Genomic DNA, 22728 nt, shown 5'->3' with positions numbered 1-22728 from the left:
AATAAATTAAATATAAAACATAATAAATAAAATACAAAAGATTAATTAATAACAATACATAAGTAGATGAAAAGAAATATAAAAGAAATATTCATTAATTATAAATAAATAAATATAATAATAATTATAATTATGAAATGACATAATTATTATAATTAATGTACAATGGATCTTTACAATGATTTTTATAAGAGTCTTTTACATTCATCGCTTATAATTAATCCAACAATGAAGCTTAAAACAAACTTAATCTATATTTTAAAATCTTAAACCTATAATTTACAATGCATAACAATTTTATTAATATTATCCGTATCAAAAATATTCTCGTCTAACTTAAAGCGAAAAAAAGAAAAATTCAAAATCATTTATACTAAATCATTTATAATAAATAAAATTTTAATAAAAAAAAAAGAGAAGTCAAAACGCAAGTAAATACAGGCCAAGAAAATAATAAGCATTAGAAGAAGAACTTACGATCGATAAAAAATCAACTCTTTCTGTCGCCCTCATACGACTTACATCAATGAACTTATGAAAATCGATGGAACTCCTGCCATTATTGCACGGCATGTGATTGACAGTGATTTAGAAAAAGCAAAAAATCCGCAAACATTTTAAAATAATAAATAAAAAGGAATATATTCTAAAAGAAATAAACGAATAGTTTAAATAGAAATGGGAATTTGTGATGGAATGACAAAAAAAGAAATCATTTGGGAATAAGTAAAATAATTTTGTTTTCGCTTTAAGTTAGAGAGAATATTTTGATACGAAATGTGTACAGTAAATACAACTTGCAACTTAATTGCATCGGGGATATTTTAGTTGCTTCAAAAAATTTATGTTCATACTTACTTAGTATTTACATTGTTGAAGAATAAAATAAAAAACGAGAATATTTTGGTACAGATTTTATTGGTACTTGCAGTCCATATATATATGTCTATATTATATAATATCCATATCAACAATATATATCAACAATTAATCAAGATAATTAAATGGAATGTTTAGATTGAACTGCAAATATTACATATATTATATATATTACATATTAAATATGCATGAAGTGTAAAAAATAATTTAATGTAAGAATAAATTAAATCTGAAAAAAAAGAATCTGAAAAGAATTAAATATAAAAACAATTATATGAAATAAAAATAAATTAAAAATCTAAAATGTAAAACAAATAAATGTAAAAATATAAATTTGATTTTGATATTTTGCAAAATAAATTCGAATATTTAGAAGAATTATTTTATAATTGAAAAAAATCAAGGATATTGATTTTTTAAAAATTTTAATTTTAATTTTGATAACAAACGATTCTAAAAAATCTATCATTCATTCTAAAAAAATGAATTTTGAATTTTTATCAATATATTATAGTAATTATATTAAAGAAATTAATATTCTTACTATAATATTAATGATTTTAATTCTATGACATTTAGAAAATGTTTAGATAAGTAAACTTTTTAGCAGTATTTTCATTAATAAATACTTCAGTAGTAGGGGCGCTGAAAAAGAAAAGATAGCCAAAAAAGGCTATAAGGACCACCCTCTTGCAGTTGTTATAACTGCATTTGGTGATCCAAAAACAGGACCACAATTTCCACAACATTAGTGGAAAATTCATGGGCATTTTATAGACGCAACACTATTTTTAAAACGCGATTATTTTTTAACGCAACACTACTTTTAAAAAAAACGCGATCAATTTTTAACGCAACGCTAACTCTTAAAATGAACTTTAATAAAAATATAAATAAATTGAAAACTAATATTTTTGTAATTATTAAAACTCGAAATAAAAGAAATATACAAATTTGTAATAATATTCTTTAAAAAAATTATATTTTATCACACGATCGAAATTTATTAAAAAAATCGCGATGATAAAAACGTAATACTAAAACAAACGCGTTTATTATTTATTCGCAATTATTATATTACTAATTATTATAATAAAAAACCGCGTTTGCCCATAATAATTGTAACGTTGGACCGGAATGTACATCGGCCAATAACTACTACTACAACTACGCACTCTAAAACGAGCATAGTGACAAAGTAATAACAATGACTTCCCATTCTTTGCGTCTATAAAAGATTCAAAAAATGAGAAGCCATTCGTTGCAGCCCTCTTCGTGACAGTTTGTCGGGCCTCTTCGGTCTTCCTTCTTCGGGCGCGATGCCCGCTGAAACTTACAACTAGGCTCGAGATTTCCTATTCGCATAAAAAAAAAAAAAAAAAAAAGAAAAAAAATAGACTAAATCGCGGAAGCTGAGTGCACATGGACGACCAATAGTCATTACTGACCATTGTCCGCACATGGGCAAAATCTCGAGCTCAACGTTCGTTTCGCCTATTTCGCGACCGCGACCGCGAAATTCGAAAAATCGAAAGCAAGGCCAGGAAACGAGTGACCATCGATGACCACTCGTCTCAGCCTCGCTCTCCATCTTTCAAATTTGATTTCCTGAAACAGGTTGCCACGCGAAAACGCGCCTACCCGATCAGAGACTGTGACAACCTGCCCGGCCCTACCTACTTATAATTAACATTCGCACCAGAAAGTATGCTACCTATCCTACCTGACGCTATATTTAAAAAAATGGCAAAACAGGCACACCAACACATTCACTCCACGGTTCTCACTCATTACACCCGGGTGCAAAAAGCCTACACTAGGGAGAGCGTCCCGGAACGCCTCCGTCACCCGAGCTTGACACCACTTTCATACTCTGACTTTACGTACCATTTTCCTGAAATCGACTGACGATGTCTAGTGATCATTGCGTGAATCGCGATAAAAATATATTTTAATTGTAACTGTATATTCAAAGAATATTGTATAACTTTTAATGAAATGATATTATCAGATTAAATAATATTTAATGAAATTTATAATTAGCAATATTTGTAATATTGCAATAAGATGTAATATTGCAGTGATTAATTGTGATAGAATAATGATAATAATGAATAAATAATCGTAAACGACGCAATTCCACAGCCTAACCACACACACACATAATGTGGAAAATACGTCGTGCACGATCACTAACTCATCGTCAGTCGCTGTATTATTAACTTATAAACTATGATCATCGTACCCATTGCTTCTCTCTCATCCAAGTAGCACCTGGGCACGTGAGCGAGATCGAAGCAATGGATACGGAAGGGGTTAAACCTGAAAATCCTGAGCTAAAAAAATAGATTAGATTATAAATAATATATCTTTATATATTTAACGGGCTAATGAATATTGAAATATTTATTGAGTAAAAAAAAAAAAAATTAAAAATAAATAAGAAAGATTAAATGCAAAATAAAATAATTGACTCAAGTTAAAAATTGATAATTGATTGAGAAATAACCTCAGGCGATTCCTTTCATCAAAGCGTATTTTCGAAAATAAGGAAACAGTATTCAAATCTTGCTTTGATTCCGAAATCTACCTGTCGCGAATTGTCTTCTTGCACATATAATTTAATTACGTTTTCGTATACGGAGAAAATAAGCTAAAGACTTTATAATCATTAATTAAAAATCATTTATTTAATAAATACATGAAACAAGAAATGAAAGAAGATTTTTATTATTAATATTTATTTAAATTAAAAACGCGATGTGCAAGAAAACCTAGCCTGGGCTAATAAATAAAACGCAGAAAATGTTACTACTCACGGGTATAATAAATACCCGTGGTCACTATGCTCGTTGCAAAAGTCTACGTATACAACCAGTCACTCGTGTCGATTCGGACCTTTCGTCCTACGACATGATTGAGTGACCGGAGGAACATAAATGCATGCGACTCACCATTAGATGCGAAGATACTCAGCATTGATGGAGGAAGATCATCGTGAAGGCCATCATCAAGTAGGAGGAAGGATGTGGAAATGTCCTGGCCCTCTCCAGAGTGGCACTGACTCTAATTTCGCGTTATATTATATATGAAATACTTTAAAAAATTTTTTACGGAGCAAACACTGATTCTAATTTCGCGTTATTCACTAAAGAACTTAAAAAAACTTTTACGAAACAAAGAACTGACTCTACTGACCGCATTGCGCGCGGTCAACAAAAATTTGCTGAAAATAAAACTGTATTAATAGGAAGGGATGGGATAGAAAAAGAAGTAAAATATTCAAAATATATTCGAATATTTTCTATCTTTTTCTTTTGCAAGTATTTATTTATGAAAATACTGCTATGAATAAAATATTCCTTAAAAAAATAATTAAGAATTTTAGAAATTTAAGTTATTATTATATTTTTTTTAGAAAAATTATATATAAAATTGTTTGTTATCAACATCTGGATTATAGTTTTTAATAAGATTGTCGCGAATTACAAATATTCGAAATTTCTTGCAAAATAATCAAAATTTTACAATAATAAGAAAAATAGTAGATAATATACATAAATTAGAAAAATCTGAAACATACAAAAAAAATTAGTGTAGTTCTTAGCTTGGCATCAGTTTTCAAAAAATAATTTTTCTAATATTTTAATAAAATCTTTTTAACATAATGTTTATATTTAATGACTTGATACAAAATGAAACCTGATGCCAATTACCAGGTCTCACCAACGAGGAGGTGACTACATTGAGACCCATATAACAAAGAGAGTTCATTTATATTTATATAAATAATTAAGTAATTATTTGTCTATTTATAATTAACATATAATAAACAATTAAGTAATTATTGTAAATAAAGGATAGAATAAATTAAAAATTAATTTGATTTGAAAAAAAAATTAAAATAAAAGTAAAATGTTAAAACAAATTAAAAATTAAAAGTTAAAGTAAAACTATAAAGTAAAATTAAATTAAAAAATTTCAAAATTAAATTGTAAAGTAAAAGATATAAAGTGAAAAGATAGAAATGAAATTAAATTAAAAGTAAAAAGTTAAAGTAAATTAAAAATTAAAAATTAAAGTAAAACTTTAAAATTAAAATAAAATTAAATAAAAAAATTTTCAAAATTAAATTGTAAAGTAAAAGTAAAAAGTTAAAGTAAATTAAAAATTAAAAGTTAAAATAAAACTTTAAAATAAAATTAAATAAAAAAATTTTTAAAATTAAATTGTAAAATGAAAATAAAAAGTTAAAGTAAATTAAAAATTAAAAGTTAAACTAAATTAAAAATTAAAAATTAAAACTATAAAATAAAATTAAATTAAAAAATTTCAAAATTAAATTGTAAAGTGAAAGTTATAAAGTAAAAAGATAGAAATGAAATTAAATTAAAAGTAAAAAGTTAAAGTAAATTAAAAATTAAAAATAAAACTTTAAAATAAAATTAAATAAAAAAATTTTAAAAATTAAATTGTAAAGTGAAAGTAAAAAGTTAAAATAAATTAAAAATTAAAAGTTAAACTTAATTAAAAATTAAAAATTAAAAGTTAAACTTAATTAAAAATTAAAAATTAAAAGTTAAACTTAATTAAAAATTAAAAATTAAAAGTTAAACTTAATTAAAAATAAAAGTTAAACTAAATTAAAAATTAAAAATTAAAACTTTAAAATAAAATTAAAAATTAAAAGTTAAACTAAATTAAAAATTAAAAATTAAAACTTTAAAATAAAATTAAATAAAAAAATTTTAAAAATTAAATTGTAAAGTGAAAGTAAAAAGTTAAAATAAATTAAAAATTAAAAGTTAAACTTAATTAAAAATTAAAAGTTAAAGTAAATTAAAAAGTAAAAGTTAAAGTAAATTAAAAATTAAAAGTTAAAATAAATTAAAAATTAAAAGTTAAACTTAATTAAAAATTAAAAGTTAAACTAAATTAAAAATTAAAAATTAAAACTTTAAAATAAAATTAAATAAAAAAATTTTAAAAATTAAATTGTAAAGTGAAAGTAAAAAGTTAAAATAAATTAAAAATTAAAAGTTAAACTTAATTAAAAATTAAAAATTAAAAGTTAAACTTAATTAAAAATTAAAAGTTAAACTAAATTAAAAATTAAAAATTAAAACTTTAAAATAAAATTAAATAAAAAAATTTTAAAAATTAAATTGTAAAGTGAAAGTAAAAAGTTAAAATAAATTAAAAATTAAAAGTTAAACTTAATTAAAAATTAAAAGTTAAACTAAATTAAAAATTAAAAGTTAAATTTAATTAAAAATTAAAAATTAAAATAAATTAAAAATTAAAAATTAAAACTTTAAAATAAAATTAAATAAAAAAATTTTAAAAATTAAATTGTAAAGTGAAAGTAAAAAGTTAAAATAAATTAAAAATTAAAAGTTAAACTTAATTAAAAATTAAAAATTAAAGTAAATTAAAAAGTAAAAGTTAAAGTAAATTAAAAATTAAAAGTTAAAATAAATTAAAAATTAAAAGTTAAACTTAATTAAAAATTAAAAGTTAAACTAAATTAAAAATTAAAAATTAAAACTTTAAAATAAAATTAAATAAAAAAATTTTAAAAATTAAATTGTAAAGTGAAAGTAAAAAGTTAAAATAAATTAAAAATTAAAAGTTAAAATAAATTAAAAATTAAAAGTTAAACTTAATTAAAAATTAAAAGTTAAAGTAAATTAAAAAGTAAAAGTTAAAGTAAATTAAAAATTAAAAGTTAAAATAAATTAAAAATTAAAAGTTAAAGTAAATTAAAAAATAAAATAATAAATAAATTTATAAATAAATAAATAAATGTACAATAAATAAATGTTTAATAAATAAATGAAGGAATAAGCAAATTAATTAAAAAGCAGAATAAATAATTAATATATAATATATTAATAATATTATAATTTAATGAAAGTAAAAAATTAAAAAAAATTAAATTTAGTTAGAGCGTAATAGCTCCGACCTATCTATTAGGAAGGTTCGATAAGTAATGACAAGAATGACTCCTTTGTGTCAATTTATATCTGTCGCGGTGGAAGGGCGCGTCGATGGTTACGAAGCTTGTCGAAAATATACGAATTTTGTCGATCCTTTCAAAATCGATTTTTTGAATATAATAGTTAATAATTTATTAATTTTTAGTTTTTTATTGTTAATTTATGAATTTTATAATTCATTATGATAATGTATATAATAATTAACATATTTTTTCGAATTAAAATTTATCTTTTTATTTTATAATATTATTTTTCTATATTTATCTATATATATATATATATATATTCTATTTTTATATATTTATCTATTTCTATATTTATATGATCTATATCTATATGAAAATATTTTAAATGATATTTTTATGTGAAAATTTTTAGATTTTTATTTTAATTTTATGCATGTAACAATTTTTTTTTACAATAATAAAAATTTAATAGGAATTTAAAATAGAAATTTAAATTTAAAATATATACAAAATTTTCGCGAAAGGTAATGAAAAATGATTTATATATATATTTATATTATTTATTTATGTTACATTTTGAAATTTTATTTAAATAAAATAATAATTTTAATAATTTTTATAAGAATATTAAATATAATTAATATTATGAGTAATAAATAAAATATATTCTATACATTTTTATAATTTTAAAAATTTTAAATCAAATTTTATTAAATATTTTTTATTTTTAATTTCGATTTATTTATTATATACATACATTTAAAAACTAATCAATTATTTTAGAAATATATAACTTACTGTTCGTAGATAACTGGAATTATAATAACTTTCCATCTGTCCATAATAATAATGAATCATATCGATTTTCATGAGTAAAACGCGCAAAAAACAATTATGCAAAATAAATATATTTTAAATATTTATGAATAAAATATGTATATTTTAAATATGAAATTTGCACATAATTTTATATTATGTATAAAATCAAACAATAATCGAAGCAGAATGCAGTCTTTTTTCACCTGATAACCGTAACTCGGAAAGCAAGATCGAGTGTCGATAAAAATGTCTATAAAATACAAATAAATATAATTAATTTTAAATATAATTTATAATATTTAAATCATTTTAAATATTTCTTATTATATTATAGTATATATTTATTAAATTTATTCATTTTATATAAAATATTTACTAACATTTTATTATTTATTAAATTTATTATTTTTAAAAATTAATAAATTTATTAATTTATTAAATTTAATTTATTAAAATGTATTATTATAGGAATATCTTCCGATCATATTAAAAATTAATTTTTGTAATACAATAATAAATAATTTACTAATTTTTAGATTTTTATATTTAATTTTTGCACTTTTTATAATTTATTACTGTACATATAATACATATAATAAAATTTGATATACTTTTAGTAAACTAAATTTACTAAATTCTATAATATTAGTGTCATGGTATTTATAACAATAGTTATAATTATTATATTCAATTCTAAATGCTATTTTACGAGAAAAATAGAATAAGCATAAGTTAAATTGATTGACAATAATAATCAATCGAATGTTATATGATATTAAATTATAATAATTTAAAAGTATTTAAAAAAAATTCTTAAAATAAAATGAATTATGTTAATAAAAATCTCGATATCAAGAGGTTCCGTGGTGTAGCGGTTATCACGTCTGCTTTACACGCAGAAGGTCGCCGGTTCGATCCCGGTCGGAACCACCAATCCCTCCTCTTTTTTTATATTTTTACTTTACAACTAAAAAACACTTTTGAAATAATTAAATATGAAAAAGTAAATGAAAAATAAAAATTAATTAATAACAGCGTATTATTAATTAAAAAATATTATCACATAAAAATATACTTTATATTAATTCAATCCCAATAATTCTAAAATATAAAAAAAAAAAAAAAGTATAAAAAGATTTTATATATGTATAAATTTCCTATAAAAATAAATCTCAATTCCATTATCACATTTAAATCAATTTTTTTCTGTTCTTTATAATTGTGTGGAATTTTACAACGTGTTGAACAAAATGAGAATAAATGCCCAGAATCGCGCGACAGGAACTCGAAATTGGTATTCGGTTCGCGCGGTCGCGTTTGTCTTGTCGCGTATTCGTGATGAACGGTGTTCCTTTCGTTTCTTTTCGTTCCTTCATTCACTGTTTCCGTTCTGGCCATCTGGCAACCCACCTGCACCGTGCTGCAGCCAACTGCTTCGTTTCTTTGGCTTCGTGTAACGAGAGCAAGTCCGGTTTTTAGTCGGGTATCGGCCATTCAGCGCTCCTTTTTTAGCCGGTATTTTATATCGTGACGACAAGATGGAGAGCATGGGGAATATCGATGTGTCTTTGAACGACCGCGTTCGTTCTTCCCTTTTTCATCATTTTCTTTTTTCATGTTTTCTCTTTGTCGTGGAACCTATCGAACCTATTTTATCGGACAATTCTTAATATGAAATCGAAATTATGAAATTGCATTAAAGATTTAATTATGAATACGAATCATAGATTCTTATAAAACATGAATTAAACATATTTTTTAATTTCATATAAATTTAATATCTATATCATAATTTACAAAATTTAATTATAATATAATTTAATATATTCTTAATTAATATTAAGAATTTTTCTGAAAGATAAAATATATAAAGTATATATAGATGGCAGATATATGTTTCTTGAGATAAACTTACGTAAAATATGACTTTCCTAATGCATATATTTCGAGCCCATAGAAATTGAGACGTGGAGTTCACCGTTTGTCTCTAAAACGGACGAATGCACGCTTTATAACTCGCTTAGTAATTATACGATGGAGAAATTGGGTCGAGTATACTCACGAGAATACTTTGAGCTACCTTTAAACTCCACTGTCCTTGAACAATCCTTATCTTTCTACATACATTGATTCATGTGACTTTCCCCTTCTGCGCTTCTTATCTTTTCATACGAAAATCTGTGCACGATAAAACGTTGCATTGTCCATTATCTGCTCGAAGAAAGAAGTTCTGGACTAATCTATCTAAAAGAGATTATATTTTCGAATGAAAATTTTATTTCTTAGTTTGATCAAATCTGTTGCATTTTTTACTCCCACCTTTATCTTCGTCATCTACAAAACGATGAAACGAATCTGTGATCGAGGAGGTCAGATACGATTGACGTGGTTCGATCGGTGCCCAATAAAAAGGATTAGGTAACAACCTGGTCAAACGGTTCGAGTTTATCATGCATCCCTTCTCTCTGTAACTGCAGGTGGCCCATTCAGAATGCAAGATGATTGGCCAGAAGTAGTCGGTCATGAATAAGACGCAAGGACCCGTACCTCCCGCGTGGAATGATCAGTTTCAATGACAGGTCCGTCTGAGGCGATACATTAGGTTTCCATTTGCTTTTTTTCCATGTGCGTCCCGAGGGCATTACCTGTCAGGAACCAGCGTGAAATCTCGAGAAACCAGTCGCACGGTTATTTAAAATTACTTTGATCCATCTCCACCTGCACCTTCTTTTCATTTTTACCGCTGAACTTCACCTTACTTGACCCTAATCTATCTTTTACACTTAAATGAACAATTAAATTATATTTAAATAATGGATTTAAATAACAATTTAAATAATGATCAAGTAAAAATTACATACATTATTTCCTTTTGTTTCTAATAATTTTCTTCTTTGATGAGATTTTTCGTACTGTTCTTTGATACATAGTGTTTATTCACGTTTTAGTCACATCATAAATTTAAAAGTGTCTATCATTAGAGTATAGAGTGATGAAACGGTGAAGAAGTTTCTCATAAGAGAAAAAATAAATGAGTTTAAAAAGTTCTTCGTAAAGGGGCAATAAATCCTCGTGGAAATTGATTAACACTAATGGTTATACAGCTTCCTTGGTCTCTGGAAAAAAAGAAACTTTCTCATCGGTAATTAAAAGCAATATTTTTAATGAAGCCGCGAAATAAACCGACCTTACAACTTTTCAATCAATAAAAAACATTTCAGATTCGCGTGGAACTACATTAATATCTAATTTTAAAACCATTACAACAAAATCCAATCAATCCATTCTCATTATTTTTTATCCTATACATTCCCTACATTTCATCCATCACGTTTTATTTCCTATTTTAAATCTCGTTAAGGAACGAGGAAGAAAGAAAAAAAAGAAAGACGATGCGAATATAGAGAGGAAAGGCTTGGAAAGGAAAGTTGGCAAGTGTCAACGCGGTCACGGTGCAAAAGCAATGCACCGTGGCTGCAGCAGCAGCAGCGAATGAAGGAAAAATCGATGCATCGTCTACGATTGTGGCCGAGCAATGCCGAAGTCGGCTCAGCTGTGCCGAATCGGAGGAACCAGCGCGAAACTGCGCGATTGCTGCACCGGATCCCGTCACGGGAGAAGCTTTCCGGCGGGCTGAGATGCCGGAAGTAGCTTTCGACGATTCGATTGCGCCTCGACGAATGAAAAGTTCGAAACGTCGATCAACCGGGCTGAACATGCGCGCTGGATCGTTAACTTTCTTCGTGATATCTGGGACATGATTTCTTATTCACGAAGATGGAGATGCTCGTGAAATGAATTTTTTTCTTTTCGATTGTAAACTACAATTCTCAATATCTTGGAATATTTCCATGATAATATGAGAAATTGCTTTCTTGATTTTTTTCTTCGTCTTGGGAGAATGATGGTTTTATTTGTTTATTATTTAAAGCAATACTGTTTTTTAAAATATATGAAGATTTAATTAATCGTTAGCTATACTTCAAGAATGCTTAAAACTTTGTATCTAGATTCGTTAAAAAAGAAAAAGAATGAGAAGAAATAAGTGGCAATCTCTGTTATTTGCATTGAAACGCATACATGCAAAGCTGAAGAACTTGAAAGAATGAAATAGCTCTTTTGCCTTTTGATTATTATATCATATAGACAGATCATTGGACAGATAACGTTTAAAGATTTTCGCTTAAATAAGCTTGGATTAAATGGAAATACCTGGAATAGATTTTATCTTATAATCTTATAAAATTCTTATAAAATAAAATTCTTTTATCTTATATCTTTATAAATTCTTATATCGTATATTGTCGATAATTTATATAATTTTTTAACTAATAATTACTTTAGTTTAATAAGCTTACCTCATAGTTTTTTTGTTAATAATTATTATTGAACCATCTCTGTAGCTTCATGGTACATTGGTCTAGAAATAGAAAGGAATCAGGGTAACCTTTAGCTGCGAGCAGTGTAAGGGAAATAAAAGATTCTCAGGGGATAATTAAATGTTAAGGGTTGTTTCATAATATTTCTGTTTGAGTTTATATTAGAAGATTCGTTTAGTTACTATTAATAATATAAAGTAATATGTATAAATATATTTTTCACTTAGCTTTTTATTTTAATACTTTGATAGGGACTTTCAATTTTTAGTAAAATTTATTTCCTATTTGAAATAAAATAAAAGATTGATAAGATAAGATTGATAAAGATAGAAAGTTATTTTTCAAAAATGAATTTTTGAATTATGTTATAAATTATCTTGTAATAAAATTAATGAATATGACGATTACGTAATGCTAGTTGAATTCATCCTCTCCTTTGTTCCGGGCTTTTTGTGTCCGTGTTACAGGATGCAATAGCTTTGCAAGAGAATATTAAATGTAAATTTATGAACACTGTCTTTTTCTTTTGCCTTTAATTTGCCTTTAAATCATCAAGATATGTATCGAACAAGCTTTATGTCAATTATATCTAGAATCAAAAAATTTTAACATTACGATAATATAAGATATCTTATTATTGCATTCTAAAAATCTTCATCTTTGCAATACATGCTTTAAATAAGATTATATTATTGAATTGAAATATCTATTTCATTTTACATAATTTAAATTCAAATCTAAATTGGCAGATCGTTTGAAAATTCTCTCTAAAGGAAATTTTTACGTGCTTTTCAAGCTATGAAAAATTTATCACGTCAAATATTCGACTAAACTTCACCTATAATGGACTTTTCATATTTTCGAATATTTTACTTTATATTTTAAACGTTTATAAATCTTTTGCTTATCGAATCATTTTGTTTTAAAATAATCAATTTACATATTATTATTTTTACTTAAATTTTCTATTATTAATCTTTAATATTATTATTACTCAATATATGTATATAACCTCAAAATACAATACCAAATACAATTTTCAATTTTGAGAAAAAGAAAGTTTCTCGATAAATCATTATATACAATAAAAAATAGTCTTAATAGAATTAAAATACCTTTTATTGTAACATTATTTCAAAATTCACTATTGAAAAAAGGACCATCGTACATTAAAACTAATTCGATTGATTATTAGCGTCGTAACCCGTGGCGCTTCGTATCGGCTGTACCTTGAGCCGTGACTGCGAGGAAGGGGACGTGTGGGGAATTGGTGGGGGAAGCGAGGTGCCCGGCGAGCTGCCGGGAAGGAGTACCACCGCGTGTCTGCCATCTCTGTCTTTAGTTCAGTTCGAGTTCGGCGTGCAGCCGGTTCGTGTCTGTGTTTTGCGTGCAACTTCCGCCTGATCGACGTTCGTTATATATTCGCGGCTTACGTCGATACGTCGTCGACCTCTCACAGTCAGTGTTTTTGCGTCTTCCTGCATCCAGAACGCGGTTACCGGGTCAGATTTTGGAAACGTTAGTAATCTGCATCAATTCGTAGCGTCATGTACCATTCTCGCAAGTTTCTGAGTGTGATCAGTGTGGTCTTTAGTCGAAAACGATTATTCGATTAGAATTAAATTTTATGGTATAGATATCGATTATACCGTATTGCGTAGTTATATGTAATCGATATTAGATTGCGATTTCTTTAAAGTGAGGATGATTCATTGTGACGCGTAGGAATAAAAGAAAAAGTTTGTTTTGCTAGCAACGTTTCCATGCGAATGATTCGTTTTATATTAACCGATGCTTTTTCATATTTATTGAGGTGAACATGAATATCGTTCTGTGCCTAATTTTCATATCGATAAATTTCGATAATTACATCGATTCGTAAAATCGCAAAGCAATAATCGATTTGTATTTCAAACTACGCCATTCGGACTAGTTTTTTTTTGTGGCTTGTTCAAGCTGTTATACTTTTACGTTGTGTTGATAGTTTTGAGGATAAATGAACTCGTGTTTACTTTCGTAATATAGCCATGTACAATTTTAAATGAGTCATTGTGTTTGTTTATTGATGGTGTGCCGAAATTAATACGTAAATGAGTGGAACGGTCAAATTTTACGCTTTGTACTGGGATAGTGTTGTATGTGTTTGGGTTTCATATGGGTCGTTTCTATAATATTACATAAATTATACTCAAAACTGTCATGATATTGATAAAGTTTTCGATTGATTACGTAATTACGAAAAAAGTGTTGAAGACAAGATTCCACGAGCGGATACAGGTTTTTTCGAAAAATTGGAGCTAATTGCTGTCTTCATTATCACGATCTGCAATTTATTATTTAGGACGAACGATTAATCAGGGTACCTAGGTAACGCTGACATCATTGGCAGCTAATTAATCAGTGGCATACGTTTATCTCGTGTAAGTACAAGTTACATTGGATGTTTGTGGAGATGTCTACCGTCGTAGGAATTTTCGTTATTTGACAGCATCGTTAATAAGATTTCTTTGCGAAACGATAGAAATTATTCGATAATAATAATCAATCAATTTTATATATAAAAATATTTATATATTGATCCGCGTTAATCGCTAAAGATTACACATGATAGATGTATAAATAACCTCTTTATTGGCAAAATAGCTTGAATTTATATTTTCCGGTTTATTAACAATTTTTTTATGAATCGATAATCGCTTTTATCGATAAAATAGACAATGAATGTCGTCGATGATTTATTTTATTTTTACGTTATTAATCCGTTTGCTCAGTTCAATATATGAGAGTACAATCATAGGCCGTTCACCCGTATTGACGTGCGAAACCTATACATATTATGCATTAATACTCAGAAACTATAAAGGTTCTTTAGTAGTTGAAAAGTTTCCTTATCATTACGTACTGGAGGGAAAAGTTTCATATATATCGATAAGGAAACTGGAAAATATTATTTGAGTTTTTTTATTCGAATAAATGATAATTGTGCAATTTTAATGAATTGAAATTATTGGTTAGATAGTTAGTTAAAAATTTTGGTGGTGGCGCTACGATTGGTGCTTTCGTTCGACTATCGATTTTTCCACGAATAGCAACGCTTCCCGCGCGAATCAATTAACCAATTAGACGGTTCGATTGATTGTTCCAGAATCCGGGAATATCGATTGATCGAGTGACGAGTCGGTCGCGATATATCGATATCGAAATAAGAAAATACATAGTGGACGATCATGGTGTGACTCGAGTGACTAAATTGATCTTTCGGAAAGATCGTTGAGGTTGACCGGTGGTTGTGTGGTGATTGGTTTTGGTGGTGGTGCTTGATACGCTCCTGGGAGTCGGAAGCCCGTTGGCACCTGGGCCTCGTTTACATCGGTTTACTCATGCTGGGAGTTTTGAAGCGGCGCTGGAAGCCATCAAAAAGGTGAGTAGTCCTCCATATTTTCTTTCTTTTTCCTTTGTTCACATTTTAAATTTATTCGCAATATTAAAATTGTAAATAATTTTCTCGAGAAAACTATAAAAAAAGATTGACGTACAATTCGATAGTTGTAAAATATTCGTTCGGTACGTTGAACTTCCATGCAAGGTTAGGATGACGCGGTAATTATGAAATGCAACAGGGTCATTGTATGATAATTGCGTTTTAAAATTCTTCCAAAAACGTTAATCATACCGTTATTCTTAAGACTTCCTATTGGTTATTTTATATAGTTATCATCAATACATTAATTCTTACACCTTATTTCACCCAAACTACATAAATATCATATTAACGGTAATACAAATACTAATAACATTAACAAACTCGGTATACACATACGTGTGCCACAAAACCGCGATAAATTCACGATACCGTCGATATTTCCCGCACGAAGAAATTTGTTAGGTTGTTATTTATAACTGTACTATAACTAGCCACAATAGAACAATGGAACAATAGAATAATGCGGTCGGTAACGAGGAGCAACGTTGTAAGAAGTAAAGTCGCTTGTTCAATTTTACCTCTATTCGGTTTACCGAAAAGGCAGAAAAATAATCGAAACACGAGTCAAGATCAAAGAGTAATTCCAATGTTTCGTTATTTGTCGTGTGCCTTTTCTCTTCCCCGAGGATTTTCCTGTGTTCGTGGAACGTCTTAAGAGTAACCAGAGGCTGTCTTTGTGACTCGTTTGCTCGAGAGGATCGGTCGTAAGCAAGGATAAATATATCTGTTTTTTGGTTCCATATTTGTCGGAAGATCGGTTTGGATCGTGTAAATGCATATCGTATAGGTTAGCTTTATAAAAGTGCGCGAAAAGCTTTGAAAAAGACGATCGTTTATTCGAGCAAAGACTTCCACATACGATAGATATTATTTCTGAGTGAAAAATTCGTTTGAAAGGAATCGAAACGGTGAAGGGATTTTATCCACCCCCGATATTTTTTCCCTATAACGAAGATATCCTTTTATTCGTTTCGCCAGAAATATAACGAGACTTGTAGAGCCAGTTTCTATGATTCTATTTGCTGCTCGTTTTTTCGTTGCTATTAATTCAGTTCGTTTAATATCACTACGTAGATGACTCGAATACAATCCTAGTTGAAAATGAATTGTATAATAAGTTAGGGTAGTTTCGCTCTTTGTTTTAAAATTACAGAATTCTCTTATTCTATTTATTTAAAATATTTGAGTTTCTATGTTTCGAATATAGGTTAATTAATAGATTAATTTTAAAAGAGAAATTTCTTGTAAGGCAAGAGAAATAATTAAACGAATAATCACACAGCGAACGTTAGACTAATTGGCGAAAGGAATTAATAAAGTTTTCAGTTAAAATAATCGGTATCCGTCGGGATTTATTGTTCGTTGCAATTAAACTTCTCAAGCTTTGATCAAAGTTCATAAATTGAAGATGTAGCGCACGCAGTCTATAAATTTTCACCATATAATAAAGTAGGCACGGTATATCTATACATAAATTGAAAACGTTATGTAGGCCGATTCTCCTTTGTTTCCAGAATAGAACCAATTTATCGTTATCTAGGAAAGCAATAATTTACTCACTGTCACCCAACGAACCAAACATAGAAAACATTCAAATCTAATTTCATTTCAAATCTTAGGTCTAGAACTTAATTCGATGCCTTTAAATCATTTATCAAATAATTTTTTTCATATAAACCTAACTTTATCTCAAAAACACATCTTGGAACAAATTTCTAGACCTACGAGCGCATTCTCGTCGAAATATCAAATTGCGCGTATTTGTAACGTCTTTTTAGAAAGAATGAACTGGCCCGTCGGTAAAATCGGTTTCGCCCGTGCGAAGCGTATCCGTTCGATTTTCACTACTACGCTACGTCTTCTCTCGTCTTTTCGCCGATTATTAAAACACACCTCGTTAGAAAACAACATTGGATTCGCCACGATTTCGTAAGCGCGGCACAAACGGCAAACGATGTCTATTATTATCGAGTACCGAACTGTAATCGAGATAAACACCGGTGTGCGTTGTTGCGCGGCTAAATTAGAATAATACAGGCAAACTCGAGCGCGGGATACGTGTAACATAATTGCATCGGCGTAAATAATGGCCACGACTCACGCCGGTGTACGTCGATGCTCGCGTACCAAGGTGATCTCATTTAACTCCCCTGCATAACTTTGCATACGGATATTTACCCGGGTTAATTTAAACGAATTATCATAACACCTGCCCGCGTCTTGCTCTCTCGATTAATTTTCATTAGACCGACCGGCTGGATCTGGAATGGTGGAACAGGTGATAGGCGCTAATGATCTTTTACGGTAACGGATTTTTATTTATTTCGTTTTATTAGGGGAGAATCGAGGAAGTCTGAATAAATTAAATAACTCTTTTCACTTTGTAATTATATTTTAATTACATGTTTTTTTTTTAAGCACAAGTTTTTTTTGAACTTGTGACTTGTTCTCGATTTAAGAGGGTATATTGTAATAATTATTCCTAGTTGTTTCCCGTTTTAGTTTAGCGAAGTGCAATGATAGTTAAATTATAATAAGCTCGTAAAGTTTATTCAAGATTTTTACCGTCAATAAAGAATTATTCTTTCTAATCCCATCATTTTTTAATATAATCAGTAATCTCGAGATAATGAAGCGAGGAGATAATTTAAAATTATTTCCTCCCAATTACGAATCTTGTAATAATTTTGCACATTTTATAATTATTGGCACAACTTCTCCCGAAACTGATTATATTGAAATAGCTCGTCTACTCGTTCCCTCTCGAAAACGAAATTCATATTTATTTGCTTTCGAATATATATTGATGGAAATTCTATTAAAAATAGATCTCAAGAGTTTGAAGCGCGATTCGCGATGAAACGTTGCGGATTCTTCTTCTTGGCCGTGTATTTTTGCTCGTTCTATCTGCAATATTTGCTCGAATTAATGCGATTCTCATTCGAGACTCTTTGGAGAATAATAGAAAATGGAAAATATTTAAATTTACATTTACTTGAGATATTCGATGTTTCGTTCGAAAGAGTTAAAAAACACCGGGGAAACTTTTCTTTCTTCGAAAAGGCGAAAGAGAAACGAAAGAAATCCTTTTTTGATCGTTCTCTTGATAAAATTCTAGAATCGAATATCTTTGTTCGTCGGTCAAGTGTTGTAATTTCGAAATAATCCCCTCCAATCTGAGAATCATCGAAAGCGACGGCGAGGTATCTCGTTTTATCGGCTCGATTGATTCGATATAAATTTAACGGGCGGGTAATTTGCTAACGGTATCCCTGATCAAGCTCCTGGTTCGGTCAAAATGCCAACTGGTGCGCGGAATTCCACGCGTTTCGAGCGAGAAAACGCGGCGCGATGAAATGCTAGCTCGTTCGAAACTAGTTCGTTAAGGAATTCACCCACAGGAAGTGCGTATCACGCGATACAGTTACGTTTCAGAAGGGGATGAGAAAATTGAGAGAAGAGGAGAGAGAGAGAGAAAAAACGATTTAAAATGGCAAACGAAGGAATCATTGTTGTCGAAGTTGATTCGAGTTAATTTTCTAGTGCAATTGTTTGTCTAGATTAATTTAGAAAATTTGAGATTTTTTTTTTTTCTCGACAAATTGATGATTCGAAAGAAATTCGAAAGAGTTGCACTCGAAGATAGATCTTTGGATTTAGAGTAATGATTAAAATTTTATTCGAAAGGATTTTACGCGTTTTTATGTTTGAATTATTTTGTGAGAAACAGATTATAATATTTTATTATAGCGCTAGAACAAATGGACAAATATTTTATAAATTCTCTCGTTTCTCTCGATATTTTCACTCGATATTCCGCATCATTTTTTATTCGATTGATTTTTCCCGTTTCCCCTACGATGTTTCATAATTCATGATTGATTTTTTTTTTCTCCGTAACGAGATTTAATAGCTCGAGATGTTAATCCGATTCGTGCAAGTTGGAATTAATCCAAGATTTTTCAGTTCCCTTAATTAACTTTGAATTTTAGCTTTCGATAATATCGTGTACACGCGTTTATTCTGCCGCATCTATTTTGTGCAGAGATCATCTTGCATGCAGAGTCGTATTTTTCTTGTTAAATACGCGTTACAAGATACTGTTATTTCGTCGAGCGAAAATAACTTTCCACGATTATTTATACCATTTCACTAATTCACCATCGTTTCATTTTATAATTTATGAAAAAAATTAATATTCCATCGTATATTTTTTAAAAGCGTAACTTTTTCTACATTTAAATCTCTTATTTTCATTACCCTCGCCCGTCAAAAAATAACAACGAATACGAAAAAGAATCTAAAGATGGTTAATTGAAAATTCCAACTCGCATTCGAATTCTTGGAATCATCGAAAATCTATCAAACGCATTTCTCAAAATTTCTTCTCCTTGTTCTCAATCGCTCGTAATACGTCCACTTAGGAAAGATAAAATTCGCGAGAGCAACTCTCCAGAGACTTTTTAAATCCCGGATGCATTCACTATTCTTACATTTGAAAGCAAGAAGTAAAAAGGATACTCGCTCATCGTCGAATAGGGTGTAGTTACACAGCAGAACCAGTCTTTTGCTACAATTATAATGGACGAACGCGTCGTTATCCGATAAAATTTCTCTCTCTCTCTCCCTCTCTCTTCTCCACACCGATATGCATCCATCTCGCAAAAGTGCACGAAACGGGGATGCACAACGTGAAAGCGTTGAATAGGATTCGCACGAGGGTGTAATCTCATTCGCAATTATATCTGTCGCGCGGGAGGAGAAGAGGCGTGCAACCCGATCAAGCGAAATCCTCTCTCGTTTCCGGATATGAGGGAAACGAAGGAGAGGGAGGGGATGAAAGGAGACGGGGATAGGTCTCGAGAACGGGTCTGAAGAGATTGAAAATACGTAAAAAAGAAGAAAAAAGGGGAAGAAAAAGAAAACGGGTGAAAGTAAGAATGGATCGAAAGATAATTCCGTTGCCCTCAGATTCGCAAGATTTTCTCCAATGGGATAAGATAAGTCGAAAATGGTTGGATGGGTGATTATGCGATTCTTGGTGAATATTCGAGAGAAAGAAATTTCTCTTTTTTGATCGTACGCGAACGGAACGAATCTCCTGTTGCTCGATGAGGATTTTAATCGCGCCTCAAGTTTGAAACTATCTTTGGATGCATTTACATCTGTGTTTAATTTCAAGTATAGCAGATTCGTGTAACGATTACTTTCTCAACCTACTGAAAGGTATTCAATAACGAAATTGTTCGTTATTAATTTTAGCTAGCCTCAAATAATCCGAAATATTAAATCCATAGGGGAGAGAATATTAATCCCAACTTTGGAATAATAATATTACATTACCTACTATAATATTAATCTATCGCAATACTACATGCATAGATATTCTCGTGATATTCTATACAACGTTTAATCGTCGGTCGATGCGCGTTTTCGTTTTCCATCGGAACGGAACGAAATCGGTCAGAGAGCAAATAGGCAAAAAAAAAAAAAAAAAAGAAAAAAAAGAAAATCTCTCCGGTATCGCAAAGAACGATTTCGGGCGGAATTTCATTGTGCCGTCGCGTAACGACGGTCAGATGAAATTCCGCCGGTAAATCCGGGTTGCTTTTACGCCGGCAATTAGGATTCGAAACGGGCAAGAAATCTTAGCGGCGTGGGCCCCCGCTAAATTCCTCCCGTGTTTCTGCCCTCGTCCGAAAAGTTTTTGCTCGTGCAATACGATGCGATTGCCGCACGATTACTCGAATATTTCACGTGTTATCGGGGGAGCTCGAGCTCGAGAAAATTTTTTCGAAACCGAATGCTCTGCTTCGTCGTCCCGATAACGATTCTTGCGAACAGAACAACGCCTGCCATTGTATTTGGGTATTTGGGTCACGCGAGACGCAATTTTCGGGACGAAAATTCCTTTTTTCTTCTTTCTCTCTTTTTTCGTCGAGATATTAGTTTTCTAGAAATTAATATTCGAAATTTTAATTCGCTCTACGAACTTTCGATCTGTCTTCTAGAGGAATTTTTTAGATACGTTAGTTATTTTTATTCTTTCGTTTCTTCGTTACTTTTAGAGCGAGTTAGAATTAACAATTTTGTCGATTCGTCAAAGATGAAGTAGATTGGCGGTAGATAATCGTGGGATGAAAATTTTTATTGGAACAGCGGTCGCGAGTCTTTTATTATAAAAAGCGTGGGAGGCTTTTATTATAAAAAGAAGCGGGCGTGATATTAAAAGGGCAAAGGGGAGGGTTTGAAATAAGGCGTTTTAAATATGTCTTTTAAAATATGCGCGAGGAACGCGAAATATTCGCTTCGTGGTCGAGCGAGAGTGGAAGCTTGTTGTCTATTCAGCGGTATTTCTTCGGTTAGCAACACCGAAACTGTTCCCTGAACACGCGTCGAAGAGAAATTATGCAGAGCCGATCTAACTTTAGAATCCGCGGTGGCTATGCTCGATCGATCCTTCTTTTCCAAAGAAACTTCTTAACGCGCGTGATAAACTTTCTTCTTCGCATTTTTCCCTTCTAAATTAAAATTAACAGGAGGGACGACAATTTTATATATAACGTTTTAATAACGTTTTAAAACCTTTGCGAATAATATATACTTGAGATCGATCTTTCCTTCTTTTTCTTTTTTCTTTAATTGAAACTGATCGATGAACACGCTGGTGGTGGGAACCGATCGTAAACACGGGGAACGATTCCATTCGTATCCCTTGAAAAATTTAGATCCTCTCCTAACCTCTCCCTCTGGATCTGATGATTTAAGTCGATCGTTCGATGGTCGGCCATGTTTATACATATTCCATCGAACTCGTGTTTTCCACCTAGTTTATATTGCAAACGGTACAGCCAGTACGAGAAGTGCACCTTCGTAGATAATTGGCAGAGTCAATTTTCTCACTTCGTGTAAATCAAAAAGGAACAGGAGAGCAAAATAAAAATTAATTCTAAAAATCGTTTTTCGAGAAAGCCTCTGATTATATTTTTATGATTCTACGAATACGCAACACCTTCTTGATTTTCTCTTATTATCCCGTCCCTTCTCGAACACCCTGTGCATAAAAACGGGTGATCCTTTTCCCCGCATTCTTATTTCTCAAAGGTTTTCAAGCTTCGCGAACCTGTGTCGCGGGAACGGGAGGCAGGGCGCGGTTGTGCACCGACTAAAAGGAGTAAAAATAGCAAAAGCTAAGCGGCAGT

At 29.7% G+C, this 22728-nt stretch overlaps 1 protein-coding gene, 1 long non-coding RNA gene and 1 other non-coding gene across 27 annotated transcripts in view; 2 read left to right on the top strand and 1 right to left on the bottom strand.

Moving 5' to 3' along the window:
* Positions 1 to 8192: 8192 nt before the first annotated feature.
* LOC108004239 (uncharacterized) lies at positions 8193 to 13295 on the bottom strand. 4 transcript variants are annotated; one of them, XR_009832164.1, is made up of 8 exons: positions 13158 to 13295; positions 12451 to 12631; positions 12022 to 12323; positions 10525 to 11875; positions 9983 to 10445; positions 9726 to 9907; positions 9579 to 9650; positions 8193 to 9310 (listed from the first exon to the last, which is right to left on the bottom strand). It is a non-coding gene; the product is annotated as an uncharacterized LOC108004239 (long non-coding RNA). The 4 variants fall into 4 exon arrangements; XR_009832162.1 differs by having other exon boundaries at positions 12022 to 12083; XR_009832163.1 differs by having other exon boundaries at positions 8193 to 9301; positions 12022 to 12083.
* Trnav-uac (transfer RNA valine (anticodon UAC)) lies at positions 8521 to 8593 on the top strand. The gene has a single exon. It is a non-coding gene; the product is annotated as a tRNA-Val (tRNA).
* Positions 13296 to 13364: 69 nt separating the features above from the next.
* The window catches only part of LOC108004228 (uncharacterized), a 262800-nt gene continuing 253436 nt past the window's right edge, over positions 13365 to 22728 (top strand). For 13 of the 22 annotated variants that reach the window (XR_009832161.1, XM_062082839.1, XM_017066983.3 and 10 more), the window contains exons 1-2: positions 13388 to 13560; positions 15188 to 15463. Coding sequence is in view for 21 of the 22 variants with exons in the window: in XM_062082839.1 (XP_061938823.1) it covers positions 15423 to 15463 (41 nt within the window). In the remaining variant the exon portion in view is untranslated. Of the gene's footprint in view, positions 15464 to 22728 lie in introns of all 22 variants that reach the window. The other 9 variants (XM_062082827.1, XM_062082822.1, XM_062082816.1 and 6 more) reach the window with 8 other exon arrangements.

Source organism: Apis cerana, linkage group LG12, assembly GCF_029169275.1.
Source record: "Apis cerana isolate GH-2021 linkage group LG12, AcerK_1.0, whole genome shotgun sequence".
NCBI lineage: Eukaryota > Metazoa > Arthropoda > Insecta > Hymenoptera > Apidae > Apis > Apis cerana.
The sequence above is the reverse complement of the archived record's forward strand: the minus strand, read 5'-3'. Positions and strand labels throughout refer to the sequence as shown.